At 46.8% G+C, this 14,229-nt stretch overlaps 1 protein-coding gene across 3 annotated transcripts in view; it reads left to right on the top strand.

Annotated features, from left to right (window-relative positions):
- The window catches only part of LOC121547772 (nucleolar and coiled-body phosphoprotein 1-like), a 36,273-nt gene extending 27,873 nt beyond the window's left edge, over positions 1–8,400 (top strand). For all 3 annotated transcript variants that reach the window (XM_045212657.1, XM_045212656.1, XM_041859190.2), the window contains 4 exons: positions 63–1,136; positions 3,022–3,167; positions 3,883–3,963; positions 6,826–8,400. In XM_045212657.1, coding sequence (XP_045068592.1) covers positions 63–1,136; positions 3,022–3,167; positions 3,883–3,963; positions 6,826–6,984 — 1,460 coding nt within the window. In that variant the 3' untranslated portion in view covers positions 6,985–8,400. The remainder of the gene's footprint in view (positions 1–62; positions 1,137–3,021; positions 3,168–3,882; positions 3,964–6,825) is intronic.
- The last annotated feature ends 5,829 nt before the right edge of the window (positions 8,401–14,229 follow it).

The raw sequence follows: 14,229 nt of genomic DNA, 5'->3' as shown, positions 1-14,229 counted from the left end.
GACTCTAACTGAATCTACCTCCATTTTGAATGCTGACTTGTTCCCGTCTGTCTGTCCTGTAGACTCTGACAGCAGCTCTGAGGACGAGGTACCAGCTACCAAGAAGCCTGCAGCCGCCCCCAAGGCCCCAGGCAAACCTGCTGCAGAAGGCAGCTCAGACTCCGACTCTTCTGAAGATGACGAACCCCCAGCTAAGAAGGCTAGCCAAGCCCCTGTTGCTAAACCAGCCTCCAAACCAGCCACCCCCGTGGTGACCAAACTAGCCCCAACCAAACTAGCCCCAACCAAGGCTGCAGCCGAGAGCAGCTCCGATTCTGACAGCGACAGCTCGGACTCAGAGGACGAGGTCGCCACAGCCAAAAAGACTACCAAACCTGCAGCCGCAGTCAAGACTCCTGCTTCAGCCACAACGCTGGCAGCCAAGAGCCCTGCAGCCAAGAGCCCTGCAGCCAAGAGCCCTGCAGCCAAGAGCCCTGCAGCCAAGGGCCCTGCAGCCAAGGGCCCTGCAGCCAAGGGCCCTGCAGCCAAGGGCCCTGCAGCCAAGGGCCCTGCAGCCAAGGGCCCTGCAGCCAAGGGCCCTGCAGCCAAGGGCCCTGCAGCCAAGGGCCCTGCAGCCAAGGGCCCTGCAGCCAAGAGCCCTGCAGCCAAGAGCCCTGCAGCCAAGGGCCCTGCAGCCAAGGGCCCTGCAGCCAAGGGCCCTGCAGCCAAGAGCCCTGCAGCCAAGAGCCCTGCAGCCAAGGGCCCTGCAGCCAAGGGCCCTGCAGCCAAAGCTGCGGAGTCCAGCAGCAGCGACGACAGCTCTAGTGATGAGGAAGAGGTGGCCAGTAGAAAGACTGTTACCCCGGTCTCCACCCCGAAGACAGCCAAGGAGGACAGCAGCAGCGACGACAGCTCCAGTGATGAGGAAGAGGTGGCCAGTAGAAAGACTGTTACCCCGGTCTCCACCCCGAAGACAGCCAAGGAGGACAGCAGCAGCGACGACAGCTCCAGTGATGAGGAAGAGGTGGCCAGTAGAAAGACTGTTACCCCGGTCTCCACCCCGAAGACAGCCAAGGAGGACAGCAGCTCAGCAGACGACTCTTCTGAGGAAGAGGCGACGAACGCACCGGCAGCAGTCACTACTCCCATCACTAACGGTAAGCTTTGAGCTCCACTGAAAGGTACCGTCTGGAACCTGGGAATCTGTTCAATGGTCATTTCAATTCATGATATTTACCCATTGATTCTTAAAGAATATAACTTATAAATTCATGATGGGGGGTAATCGATAGTTACATATTGGGATATTATTTTTGACAATATCGCAATACTGTACCTGCACCAAAACCGAAAGTTTTATTTCCCCTTCATAGCTTGTTCTCCATCTTCTTTTTAAGTAGGGAGCCAATTCGTTTTCAGCATCTTATTTCCATGACTGAACTTGTTTTCTCACGGCTCTCTCTTGTCCCTCTGCAGAAGACGTGTAGTGAGCAAAATGTTTGGAACATCGAAACGCAATAAAATCACAGTATCGAATCCCAATACATATAGAATTGGCACCTAAAGTATGGTGTGAAGTCCCTGGCAATTTCCAGACCTATTATCAATGTCTTGTGAGCTTAGTATAATTGTCTTTGTGTTGAGAGTCAGTTAAAAGGCCAAGGGAAATATATTTTGTAGTGATTTACCCAGAGGGGTATAACTGACCCGTTGTTGTGGTATAGTAGCACATCAGTGGCTTGTCTGGATTGTTGCTGCCTGCTTGGGGAGTCTAGTTTTGTCCTTTTTAAATGGGTAATTCTGTTCATGCATCTTGACTTTATAGTGAACATGTAGCCAGCTGTAAATATTAAAGAATTCCTTCTCATGTCATCCTCCAATAAGGTTTGAATTATCTTAGAACCAGGATAGATTATTGACGAGGACAGTTTTCTCTGTCTCTTCTCTCTCTCTCTCTCTCTCTCTCTCTGTCTCTCTCTCTCTCTCTCTCTCTCTCTCTCTCTCTCTCTCTCTCTCTCTCTCTCTCTCTCTCTCTCTCTCTCTCTCTCTCTCTCTCTCTCTCTCTCTCTCTCTCTCTCTCTGTCTCTCTTCTCTCTCTCTCTCTGTCTCTCTCTGTCTCTCTCTGTCTCTCTCTGTCTCTCTCTGTCTCTCTCTCTCTCTCTCTCTCTCTCTCTGTCTCTCTCTGTCTCTCTCTGTCTCTCTCTGTCTCTCTCTGTCTCTCTCTCTCTCTCTCTGTCTCTCTCTCTCTCTCTCTCTCTGTCTCTGTCTCTGTCTCTGTCTCTTCTCTCTCTCTGTCTCTTCTCTGTCTCTGTCTCTCTCTCTGTGTCTCTCTCTCTCTCTCTCTCTCTCTCTCTCTCTCTCTCTCTCTCTCTCTCTCTCTCTCTCTCTCTCTCTCTCTCTCTCTGTCTCTCTGTCTCTCCCTCTGTCTCTGTCTCTGTCTCTGTCTCTCTCTCTCTCGCTCTCTGTCTCTGTCTCTGTCTCTTCTCTCTCTCTCTGTCTCTTCTCTCTCTCTCTGTCTCTTCTCTCTCTCTGTCTCTTCTCTCTCTCTCTGTCTCTTCTCTCTCTGTCTCTCTCTCTGTCTCTGTCTCTCTCTCTCTGTCTCTCTCTCTCTCTGTCTCTCTCTCTCTCTCGTCTCTGTCTCTCTCTCTCTCTCTCTCTGTCTCTGTCTCTGTCTCTTCTCTCTCTCTCTGTCTCTTCTCTCTCTCTCTCTCTGTCTCTTCTCTCTCTCTGTCTCTTCTCTCTCTCTCTCTCTCTTCTCTCTCTGTCTCTGTCTCTTCTCTCTCTCTCTGTCTCTTCTCTCTCTCTCTGTCTCTTCTCTCTCTCTCTGTCTCTTCTCTCTCTCTCTGTCTCTTCTCTCTCTCTGTCTCTCTCTCTGTCTCTGTCTCTCTCTCTCTGTCTCTCTCTCTCTCTGTCTCTCTCTCTCTCTCCGTCTCTGTCTCTCTCTCTCTCTCTGTCTCTGTCTCTGTCTCTTCTCTCTCTCTCTGTCTCTTCTCTCTCTGTCTCTGTCTCTCTCTCTCTGTCTCTCTGTCTCTCCCCCCGCAGGCACAGTGAACAGCAAGAGAAAGAGGGATGGAGAAGACTCTTCTTCTGAGAGCGAGGAGGAGGAGGAGGAGGAGGAGGAAGTAGTGACGCCTAAAAACAAGAAAGTAACACCAGCACCACAGACCTTCCCCAAAGTCTCTAAGAAGGTGAGACCCCATACCACAGACTTTCCCCAAAGTCTCTAAGAAGGTGAGACCCCATCAGAGACCGATTTGGGTTCAGGGCTTGGCTTGTATGGCACCACAGACCTTCCCCAAAGTCTCTAAGAAGGTGAGACCCCATCAGAGACCGATTTGGGTTCAGGGCTTGGCTTGTATGGCACCACAGACCTTCCCCAAAGTCTCTAAGAAGGTGAGACCCCATCAGAGACCGATTTGGGTTCAGGGCTTGGCTTGTATGGCACCACAGACCTTCCCCAAAGTCTCTAAGAAGGTGAGACCCCATCAGAGACCGATTTGGGTTCAGGGCTTGGCTTGTATGGCACCACAGACCTTCCCCAAAGTCTCTAAGAAGGTGAGACCCCATCAGAGACCGATTTGGGTTCAGGGCTTGGCTTGTATGGCTGCTGACTGGCTGTGGGTTTGGTTCAATGGATTTATCATGGCGTAGTCTCAGTATTCAGAAATGGGCTCTTAACGTTGATTCTGGATTATGTAGCGCCGTAATGATAGTCTGGCATGAATTGATGTTGTTGGATATATATATATATAAGTGTGTTGGTGTATAAAGGTTTTGGGATGTATACAGAACGGAGGTGCATTGTGGTACTAACGGCTGTGGAGCGTTATCAGATGCAGACTGAACTAAACCCCTCGTTCTCTCTCTGATTGGCTCTCTCGCCGTCTGTCTGTCCCTCTAAAGATCAACGTACCTTTCCGTAGAATAATAGAGGAGGAAATTGAGGTGGACAACCGTCTGGCAGACAACTCCTTCGATGCCAAGGTGAGATTATCAACCCTCCTCTGTCCCTCTGCAATACCAACCCCCCTCTGTCCCTCTGCAATATCAACCCTCCTCTGTCCCTCTGCAATATCAACCCTCCTCTGTCCCTCTGCAATATCAACCCTCCTCTGTCCCTCTGCAATATCAACCCTCCTCTGTCCTTCTGCAATATCAACCCTCCTCTGTCCCTCTGCAATATCAACCCTCCTCTGTCCCTCTGCAATATCAACCCTCCTCTGTCCCTCTGCAATATCAACCCTCCTCTGTCCCTCTGCAATATCAACCCTCCTCTGTCCCTCTGCAATATCAACCCTCTGCAATATCAACACCCCTCTGTCCCTCTGCAATATCAACCCTCCTCTGTCCCTCTGCAATATCAACCCTCTGCAATATCAACACTCCTCTGTCCATCTGCAATATCGTCCCTCTGCAATATCAACACTCCTCTGTCCATCTGCAATATCAACCCTCCTCTGTCCCTCTGCAATATCAACACTCCTCTGTCCATCTGCAATATCAACCCTCCTCTGTCCTCTGCAATATCAACCCTCCTCTGTCCCTCTGCAATATCAACCCTCCTCTGTCCCTCTGCAATATCAACCCTCCTCTGTCCCTCTGCAATATCAACCCTCCTCTGTCCCTCTGCAATATCAACCCTCCTCTGTCCTCTGCAATATCAACCCTCCTCTGTCCCTCTGCAATATCAACCCTCCTCTGTCCATCTGCAATATCAACCCTCCTCTGTCCTCTGCAATATCAACCCTCCTCTGTCCCTCTGCAATATCAACCCTCCTCTGTCCCTCTGCAATATCAACCCTCCTCTGTCCCTCTGCAATATCAACCCTCCTCTGTCCCTCTGCAATATCAACCCTCCTCTGTCCTCTGCAATATCAACCCTCCTCTGTCCCTCTGCAATATCAACCCTCCTCTGTCCCTCTGCAATATCAACCCTCCTCTGTCCCTCTGCAATATCAACCCTCCTCTGTCCATCTGCAATATCAACCCTCCTCTGTCCTCTGCAATATCAACCCTCCTCTGTCCCTCTGCAATATCAACCCTCCTCTGTCCCTCTGCAATATCAACCCTCCTCTGTCCCTCTGCAATATCAACCCTCCTCTGTCCCTCTGCAATATCAACCCTCCTCTGCAATATCAACCCTCCTCTGTCCCTCTGCAATATCAACCCTCCTCTGTCCCTCTGCAATATCAACCCTCCTCTGCAATATCAACCCTCCTCTGTCCCTCTGCAATATCAACCCTCCTCTGTCCCTCTGCAATATCAACTCTCCTCTGTCCCTCTGCAATATCAACCCTCCTCTGTCCCTCTGCAATATCAACCCTCCTCTGTCCCTCTGCAATACCAACCCTCCTCTGTCCCTCTGCAATATCAACCCTCCTCTGTCCCTCTGCAATACCAACCCTCCTCTGTCCCTCTGCAATATCAACCCTCCTCTGTCCCTCTGCAATATCAACCCTCCTCTGTCCCTCTGCAATATCAACCCTCCTCTGTCCCTCTGCAATACCAACCCTCCTCTATCCCTCTGCAATATCAACACTCCTCTGTCCCTCTGCAATATCAACCCTCCTCTGTCCCTCTGCAATATCAACCCTCCTCTGTCCCTCTGCAATACCAACCCTCCTCTGTCCCTCTGCAATATCAACCCTCCTCTGTCCCTCTGCAATATCAACCCTCCTCTGTCCCTCTGCAATATCAACCCTCCTCTGTCCCTCTGCAATATCAACCCTCCTCTGTCCCTCTGCAATATCAACCCTCCTCTGTCCCTCTGCAATATCAACCCTCCTCTGTCCCTCTGCAATATCATCCCTCCTCTGTCCCTCTGCAATATCATCCCTCCTCTGTCCCTCTGCAATATCAACCCTCCTCTGTCCTCTGCAATATCAACCCTCCTCTGTCCTCTGCAATATCATCCCTCCTCTGTCCCTCTGCAATATCATCCCTCCTCTGTCCCTCTGCAATATCAACACTCACTTGATTCAGTTGCAATTTGTTTTAATGTTATTTTCTTTAAACAAATGCATGTTTTTAGTAGAACACACATTGCTACTCTGTGTGCTGAGCCCCTTTATTTGAACACCATTACTGCTCTCCCAAGGGGTGAAGCATAAAAAGGGAATCTCTGTAGTTTTGTTTGCATTCTGTACGGTCGGGTATGTGGAACAGAGGAACCCCTGGCCCGGAGGAACCCCTGGCCCGGAGGAACCCCTGGCCCGGAGGAACCCCTGGCCCGGAGGAACCCCTGGCCCGGAGGAACCCCTGGCCCGGAGGAACCCCTGGCCCGGACGGAACCCCTGGCCCGGCGGAACCCCTGGCCCGGAGGAACCCCTGGCCCGGAGGAACCCCTGGCCCGGAGGAACCCCTGGCCCGGAGGAACCCCTGGCCCGGAGGAACCCCTGGCCCGGAGGAATCTCAAAACAATACAAGATGAGAAGCAGTTTTATTTAGCTGCCGCGACCTTTGGTTGTTTGAACGACGGTCCTTTGATCGACCTGCTCTAAAGTGTTATATTAAGGGAGAGAATCACTGAACGTGGTTGAAACAAATGTTAAGAGAATTAGCATTTTATATTATATCATTTTACACAGGACATGGGATGACAGTGCAGGACCTTTAAACATTCATATATTGACATTATTGGACAACAGTCAGAAGAAGCGTTGCACATTCACACCTTTACCTTGCGCTAATTTCCAGTTCTTGATGCTAACATTTCTGGTGCTCTTTTCTAAGTATCCTAAGTAAAAGCGCTACAATATGAATCGACTGTAGCGTGTTCATCCAGGGCTGTGTTCATGTCATTATGGGCTAGACATGTTTTGACGATCTCTCTGCTTGCCTCCTCAGCGCGGGGCGGATGGAGACTGGGGCCAGAGGGCCAATGACGTGCTCCGCTTCACCAAGGGGAAGTCCTTCCGCCATGAGAAGACGAAGAAGAAGAGGGGCAGTTACTGTGGAGGAGCCATCTCCCAGTCCGTCAACTCCATCAAGTTCGACAGCGACTGAGAACCTCGTCATCGTTCATCACAACCCCTCTTCCTCCTCTTCCTCTCGCTTGACACCCCCCCGATTGAGCTGAACATCATCAACTGAACTACCTACAGCTGAGTTGGCAGACGGCCACACTGACACAGCTGGCTTCCTAGTGATTTTAGTTCAACCTTTTAAAGGCAGATTTTTATGGTGTAGAAGTGGACACGAGCGGTGTTGAAATGGCACCCTATTCGCTATGTAGTGCACTACTTTTGATCTGATCTAAAGTAGTGCACTACATAGGAAATAGTGTGCTATTTAGGACGCAGGCAGACGGCTAAGGCTGCAGGGGAGGTGTCTGACTGTCTCTGTGCCTTATCGTGCTACAGATTACAAAGGGTTAATGTCCTAAGGCTGCATTTACAACATATAGCCACCAGGTGGCGGTAGTAAGGCACCAATTATGTTAAATGTACATTTAAGTGTAAACTGTTCTCAGATTTCTTGCTTTGTTTTTCTCTCGGCCATTAATCTTGTTGCTTGTTGTAATATTGTTAGCCTGTATCTCCCCCCTTCTGCCGAATGTCTATCAGTAGCTAAATTGAAATTCTGTTTGGATTGTCAGACACATTGCGGGGGAAAGGGTTATTTGATTTTGTGCGGTCAGGAAAAGGACTGAATGAATTTTAGTATGGATCATGCAGGTTTGTTGTTTATCTGGGGGTTGAATGAAAACATGTATTACTTTCCCGTTGGTAGGAGTAGTGTGACGTGAATCTCATGGTTGCCGTCCCCTACCAGATCTCACAACACCTGGAGAAGAATTCAACCACTGCAGCGTAGAACGCGTCCATTCCTTTTATTCTGCAGTCTCATGTAGGTCCATCACGGTTTAGATTAGAAGGTTTTATTTAAGTATTTTAACCGTTTTTAAGCCTGGGAGCATCAGGGATCATCCAACTGTCATTACAACCTATAGTCTTGAAGTAACTGCCTGGGTCATGTTCAGTTTCTCAGAACAAAACACTTGGAAACAGGAAAACAAACAGCTATTGGACAAGTTCAGGTAGTACCAACCCTTTTCACTCAGTTTTAAAACATTTTCTTCCGTTGTTTGCCTACTGAACAGGATCTTGTTTGCATCTGAAATGGCACCCTATTCCCTGTATACTACTGGTCAAAAGTAGTGCACTATACAGGGAATTAGGGTGCCATTTCAGACGCAATATTCCTACTGACGTTAGACTGGCCCCCGTTGGTCTGGTGGTTCATCATTGGCTGCTGAGGTACTTCTCTTGGCCCAGCAGCTTGATTGACAGCCAGAACAGCCAACCCCAAGTTTTAATTTTGTGAATTTTTAATTTCCTATTTCTACTCAAATGTAACCCCTTTACTTTCTTATTAAGTCTTATTGTTACTGGAATAAAATACTTTGTTGCGTCCCAATAATATCCTTCCTCCCTGCCCATTTTTAAAAGCAGTGTAGCAGTCATTTCCTTTGACTTAGTTTGACATTTGAAGGAGAGGAGAGAGAGAGAGCAACTCTTGGAGGACAATGGAATTAAATAAAACAAGCTTATTTGTTGTTAAAAATACAACCAGCATGTAAATAACTCCGAGAGATGCAGAATCTCTTCTCTACTTCAGTCATGCACCTTGGTTGGAGAGCGAGGTGGCGAACCCTTTGCACAATTACCTTTTGACCAGGACCCAGGTACGCAACCCATAACTTTATTTATTTTTTAACCATAAATCAAATCAAAGTTGATTGGTCGCATGCAGATGTAATAGCCAGTGCAGTGAAATGCTTGTGTTCCTAACTGCAGTACAATGTCAGATTGATCAAATTATCAAACAAAATAGAATCAAGAAATATAACAAATAGATATATTAGATGAGCTTTTTAGAGAAGCACATTACTTTCTGAATGCACTAGGGGTGTCCACATACTTTTGTATATACAGTGCATTCGTAAAGTATTCAGACCTCTTGATTTTTTCCACATTTTGTTACGTTACAGCCTTATTCTAAAATTGATTAAATTGTTTTTGTTCCTCAATCTACACACAATACCCCATAATGACAAAGCGAAAACAGGTTTAGAGATGTTTTCACATTTTATTAAAAATACAAAAGTTATCACATTTACATAAGTATTCAGACCCTTTACTCAGTACTTTGTTGAAGCACCTTTGGCAGCGATTACAGCCTCTAGTCGTCTTGGGTATGACGCTACAAGCTTGGCACACCTGTATTTGGGGAGTTTCTCCCATTCTTCTCTGCAGATCTTCTCAAGCGCTGTCGGGTTGGATGGGGAGCGTTGCTGCACAGCTATTTTCAGGTCTCCAGAGATGTTAGATCGGGTTCAAGTCCGGGCTCTGGCTGGGTCACTCAAGGACATTCAGAGACTTGTCCCGAAGCCACTCCTGCATTGTCTTGGCTGTTGCTTAGGGTCGTTGTCCTGTTGGAAGGTAAACCTTTCGCCCCAGTCTGAGGTCCTGCGCAGGTTTTCATCAAGGATCTCTGTACTTTGCTCCGTTCAGCTTTCCTTCGATCCTGACTAGTCTCCCAGTCCCTGTCACTGAAAAAAATCCCTACAGCATGATGCTGCCACCACCATGCTTCACTGTAGGGATGGTGACAAGTTTCCTCCAGACTTGACGCTTGGCATTCAGGCCAAAGAGTTCAGTCTTGGTTTCATCAGACCAGAGAATCTGGTTTCTCCTTTAGGTGCCTTTTTAGCAAACTCCAAGCGGGCTGTCATGTGCCTTTTACTGAGGAGTGGCTTCCATCTGGCTACACTACCATAAAGGCCTGATTGGTGGAGTGCTGCAGAGATGGTTCTCCTTCTGGAAGGTTCTCCCATCTCCACAGAAGAACTCCGGTGCTCAGTCAGTGACCATCGGGTTCTTGGTCACCTCTCTGACCAAGGCCCTTCTACTCCGATTGATCAGTTTGGCCGGGCGGCCAGCTCTAGGAAGAGTCTTGGTGGTTCCAAACTTCTTCCATTTAAGAATGATGGAGGCCGCTGTGTTCTTGGGGACCTTCAATGCTGCAGAAATATTTTGGTACCCTTCCCCAGATCTGTGCCTCGACACAATCCTGTCTCGGAGCTCTACGGACAATTCCTTCGACCTCATGGCTTGGTTTTTGCTCTGACATGCACTATCAACTGTGGGACCTTATATAGACAGGTGTGTGCCTTTCCAAATCATGTCCAATCAATTAAATTTACCACAGGTGGACTCCAATCAAGTTGTGGAAACATCTCAAGGATGATCAATGAAAATGTTGAGTCTCATAGCAAAGGGGTCTGAATACTATAAACTCTAAATAAGGTATTTCTACTCTTTTTGTGTGTGTCATTTTGGGGTATTGTGTGTAGATTGATTAGGGGGAAAAATGTATTTAATCCATTTTAGAATGAGGCTGTAACGTAACAAAATGTGGACAAAATCAAGGGGTCTGAATACTTTCTGAATGCACTGTATAAACCTATTACACCTGGAGCAGGACAACCTGCCGTTACGTATAAACAGACTAGACGGTAAGTGTTCAATGTCTACATGGGACAGCAGAGTATTTGTGAGTATGGGCACGTGTGTTTTTTGTATGAGTGTGTGGGAGTATAATGTAGCAATGATCAGATGGAGGAATTAGATTTGAGATTTTAGTCATTTAGCAGACATTTATCCAGAGCGACTTAGTGAGTGCATATTTTTTTAGTACTGCTTCGCTGTGGGAATTGAACCGACAACGGTTCGCGTTTATCTTTCACAATAAAAGGTGACTAACAAAGTAGTAAAGAGATTTAAACCATCAGTACAAAACATTTGTTTAGACGCTTTTCAGACAACGATGCTATTTAGACGTTTGTTGCATCATATCTAGATGTCCTGTCGCTATTTTTCTAATGCCATATTTGCTGCAGGAACCACTCAATGATCACAAATACGTGGTCGTACACGTCAAGGTTAATAGGATTTAGATACTTCTTCCAAATTCTGCCTCAAAAGAGTTGGAGAAGCTATTTGCAGGGGCGGATTGGCAGTTCTGGCAAATGCCAGATGGGGCTGGACAATTTATTGTTTTTGGGTGGGCTGTTTGAAATTGAGACACTTAGTTATATATAACTATGCAAAAGGTGAGATTTTTTTTAGATTAATCTATAATGAGCCTTTGGCTGATCAGTGGGCAACAGCCGGCTCGGTTTTCTGATAGGCTGAGCTGAGCATTCAAAGTCAAACGCGGCATCAGCAAAAGCGACCTGCTCCGACTGTCATCACACAGCGAAGATCATGTTTAAAAATAAAGGGTGCCTATAAACAGAGCACATTCTACACTGAACAAAAATATAAATGCAACATGTAAAGTGTTGGTCCCATGTTTCGTGAGCTGAAATAAAAGATTTCAGAAATGTTTCATACACAAGTTCTCTCTCAAATTTGGTGCAAAAATGTGTTTACATCCATGTTAATGACCATTTCTCCTTTGCCAAGATAATCCATCCACCTGACAGGTGTGGCATATCAAGAAGCTGATTAAACAGCATGATCATTACACAGGTGCACTTTGTGCTGGGGACAATAAAAGGCCACTCTAAAATGTGCAGTTTTGTCACACAACACAATGTCACAGATGTGTCAATTTTTGAGGGAGTGCGCAATTGGCATGCTGACTGCAGGAATTTCCACTAGATCAGTTGCTAGAGAATTTAATGTAAATTTCTCTACCATAGTCCACCTCCAACGTTGTTTTTGAGAATTTGGCAGTACATCCAACCGACCTCACAACCGCAGCCCACGTGTAACTATGCCAGCCCAGGACCTCCACATCCAGCTTCTTCGCCTGCGGGATCATCTGAGACCAGCCACCCGCACAGCTGATGAAACTGTGGGTTTCAACAACCGAATAATTTCTGCACAAACTGTCAGAAAACGTCTCAGGGGAGCTCATCTGTGTGCTCATCGTCCTCACCAGGGTCTTGACCTGACTGTAGTTCGGCGTCGTAACCGACTTCAGTGGGCAAATGCTCACCTGGGACGCAAGTGTGCTCTTCACGGATGAATCCTGGTTTCAACTGTACCGGCAGATGGCAAGACAGCGTGTATGGGCGAGTGGTTTGCTGATGTCAACGTTGTGAACATAGTGCTCCAAGGTGGTGGTGGGGTTATGGTATGGGCAGGCATAAGCTACGGACAAAACACAATTGGATTTTATCAATGGCAATTTGAATGCACAGAGATACCGTGACAAGATCCTGAGGCCCATTGTCGTGCCATTCATCCACCGCCATCACATGTTTCATCATGATAATGCACAGCCCCATGTCGCAACGACCTGTACACAAATCCTGGAAGCTGAAAATGTCCCAGTTCTTCCATGGCCTGCATACTCACCAGACATGTCACCCATTGAGCATGTTTGGGATGCTCTGGATCAACGCGTGTTCCAGTTCCCGCCAATATCCAGCAACTTCTCACAGCCATTGAAGAGGAGTGGGACAACATTCCACATGCCACAATCAACAGCCTGATCAACTCTATGCGAAGGAGATGTCTCACTGCATGAGGCAAATGGTGGTCACACCAGATACTGACTGGTTTTCTGATCCACGCCCCTACCTTTTTTTTTTTAAAGGTATCTGTGACCAACAGATGCATATCAGTATTCCAAGTCATGTGAAATCCATAGATTAATGCCTAATGAATTTATTTCAATTGACTGATTTCCTCATATGAACTGGAACTCAGTAAAATCTTTGAAATTGTTGCATGTTCCGTTTTATATTTTTGTTCAGTGTACATTGTTACCTCACTCAAAACGTCCTATTTTTTTGGGGGGGTGGCTAAAACCATTATTTGGTCAAACGGTAAAGTGCCGTTTCCTGTAGTGAAAGTGTCTGCCCTGCCGCCACTACCCTGAGAGAAATGTGTTGTGATTTGTATAACATTTCTAAATGCAATTTGCGGGAAAAACGCAGCTTTGAAAGCTTCGTCCCTGTTGAAGAGAGGAGGGTCTCAGCGCTCTGTTATTTATTTCTCAATATTCCGCTCAATAGCAACAGTTTTACTACGAAGATATTTGATATGGCTTTGAACTTTGGCGCGGCGCACTGGCCATTGTGAGGCCATAGATTTCATTAGTCTTCAACTGCAACGTTTTTTTAGGACATTACATTACTGTTGGATAAATACAGTTGAAGTCGGAAGTTTACATACACCTTAGCCAAATACATTTAAACTCAGTTTTTCACAATTCCTGACATTTAATCCTAGTAAAAAGTCCCTGTCTTAGGTCAGTTAGGATCACCACTTTATTTTAAGAATGTGAAATGACAGAATAATAGTAGTGATTTATTTCAGCTTTTATTTCTTTCATCACATTCCCAGTGGGTCAGAAGTTTACATACACTCAATTAGTATTTGATAGCATTGCCTTTAAATTGTTTAACTTGGGTCAAACGTTTCGGGTAGCCTTCCACAAGCTTCCCACAATAAGTTGGGTGAATTTTGGCCCATTCCTCCTGACAAAGCTGGTGTAACTGAGTCAGGTTTGTAGGCCTCCTTGCTTGCACAAGCTTTTTCAGTTCTGCCCACACATTTTCTATAGGATTGAGGTCAGAGCTTTGTGATGGCCACTCCAATACCTTGACTTTGTTGTCCTTAAGCCATTTTGCCACAACTTTGGAAGTATGCTTGGGATCATTGTCCATTTGGAAGACCCATTTGAGACCAAGCTTTAACTTCCTGACTGATGTCTTGAGATGTTGCTTCAATATATCCACATAGTTTTCCTTCCTCATGATGCCATCTATTTTGTGAAGTGCACCAGTTCCTCCTGCAGCAAAGCAACCCCACAGCATGATGCTGCCACCCCCGTGCTTCACGGTTGAGATGGTGTTCTTCGGCTTGCAAGCAACCCCCTTTTTCCTCCAAACATAACGATGGTCATTATGGCCAAACAGTTATATTTTTGTTTCATCAGACCAGAGGACATTTCTCCAAAAAGTATGATCTTTGTCCCCATGTGCAGTTGCAAACTGTAGTCTGGCTTTTTTATGGCAGTTTTGGAGCAGTGGCTTCTTCCTTGCTGAGCGGCCTTTCAGGTTATGTCGATATAGGACTTGTTTTACTGTGGATATAGATACTTTTGTACCTGTTTCCTCCAGCATCTTCACAAGGTCCTTTGCTGTTGTTCTGGGATTCATTTGCAAAGTACGTTCATCTCTAGGAGACAGAATGCGTCTCCTTCCTGAGCGGTGTGACGGCTGCGTGG

This window comes from Coregonus clupeaformis, unplaced genomic scaffold (genome assembly GCF_020615455.1).
Source record: "Coregonus clupeaformis isolate EN_2021a unplaced genomic scaffold, ASM2061545v1 scaf0038, whole genome shotgun sequence".
NCBI classification, from domain to species: Eukaryota; Metazoa; Chordata; class Actinopteri; order Salmoniformes; family Salmonidae; genus Coregonus; species Coregonus clupeaformis.
Note: the sequence above shows the minus strand (reverse complement) of the source record. Positions and strands in the feature narration are given on the sequence as shown.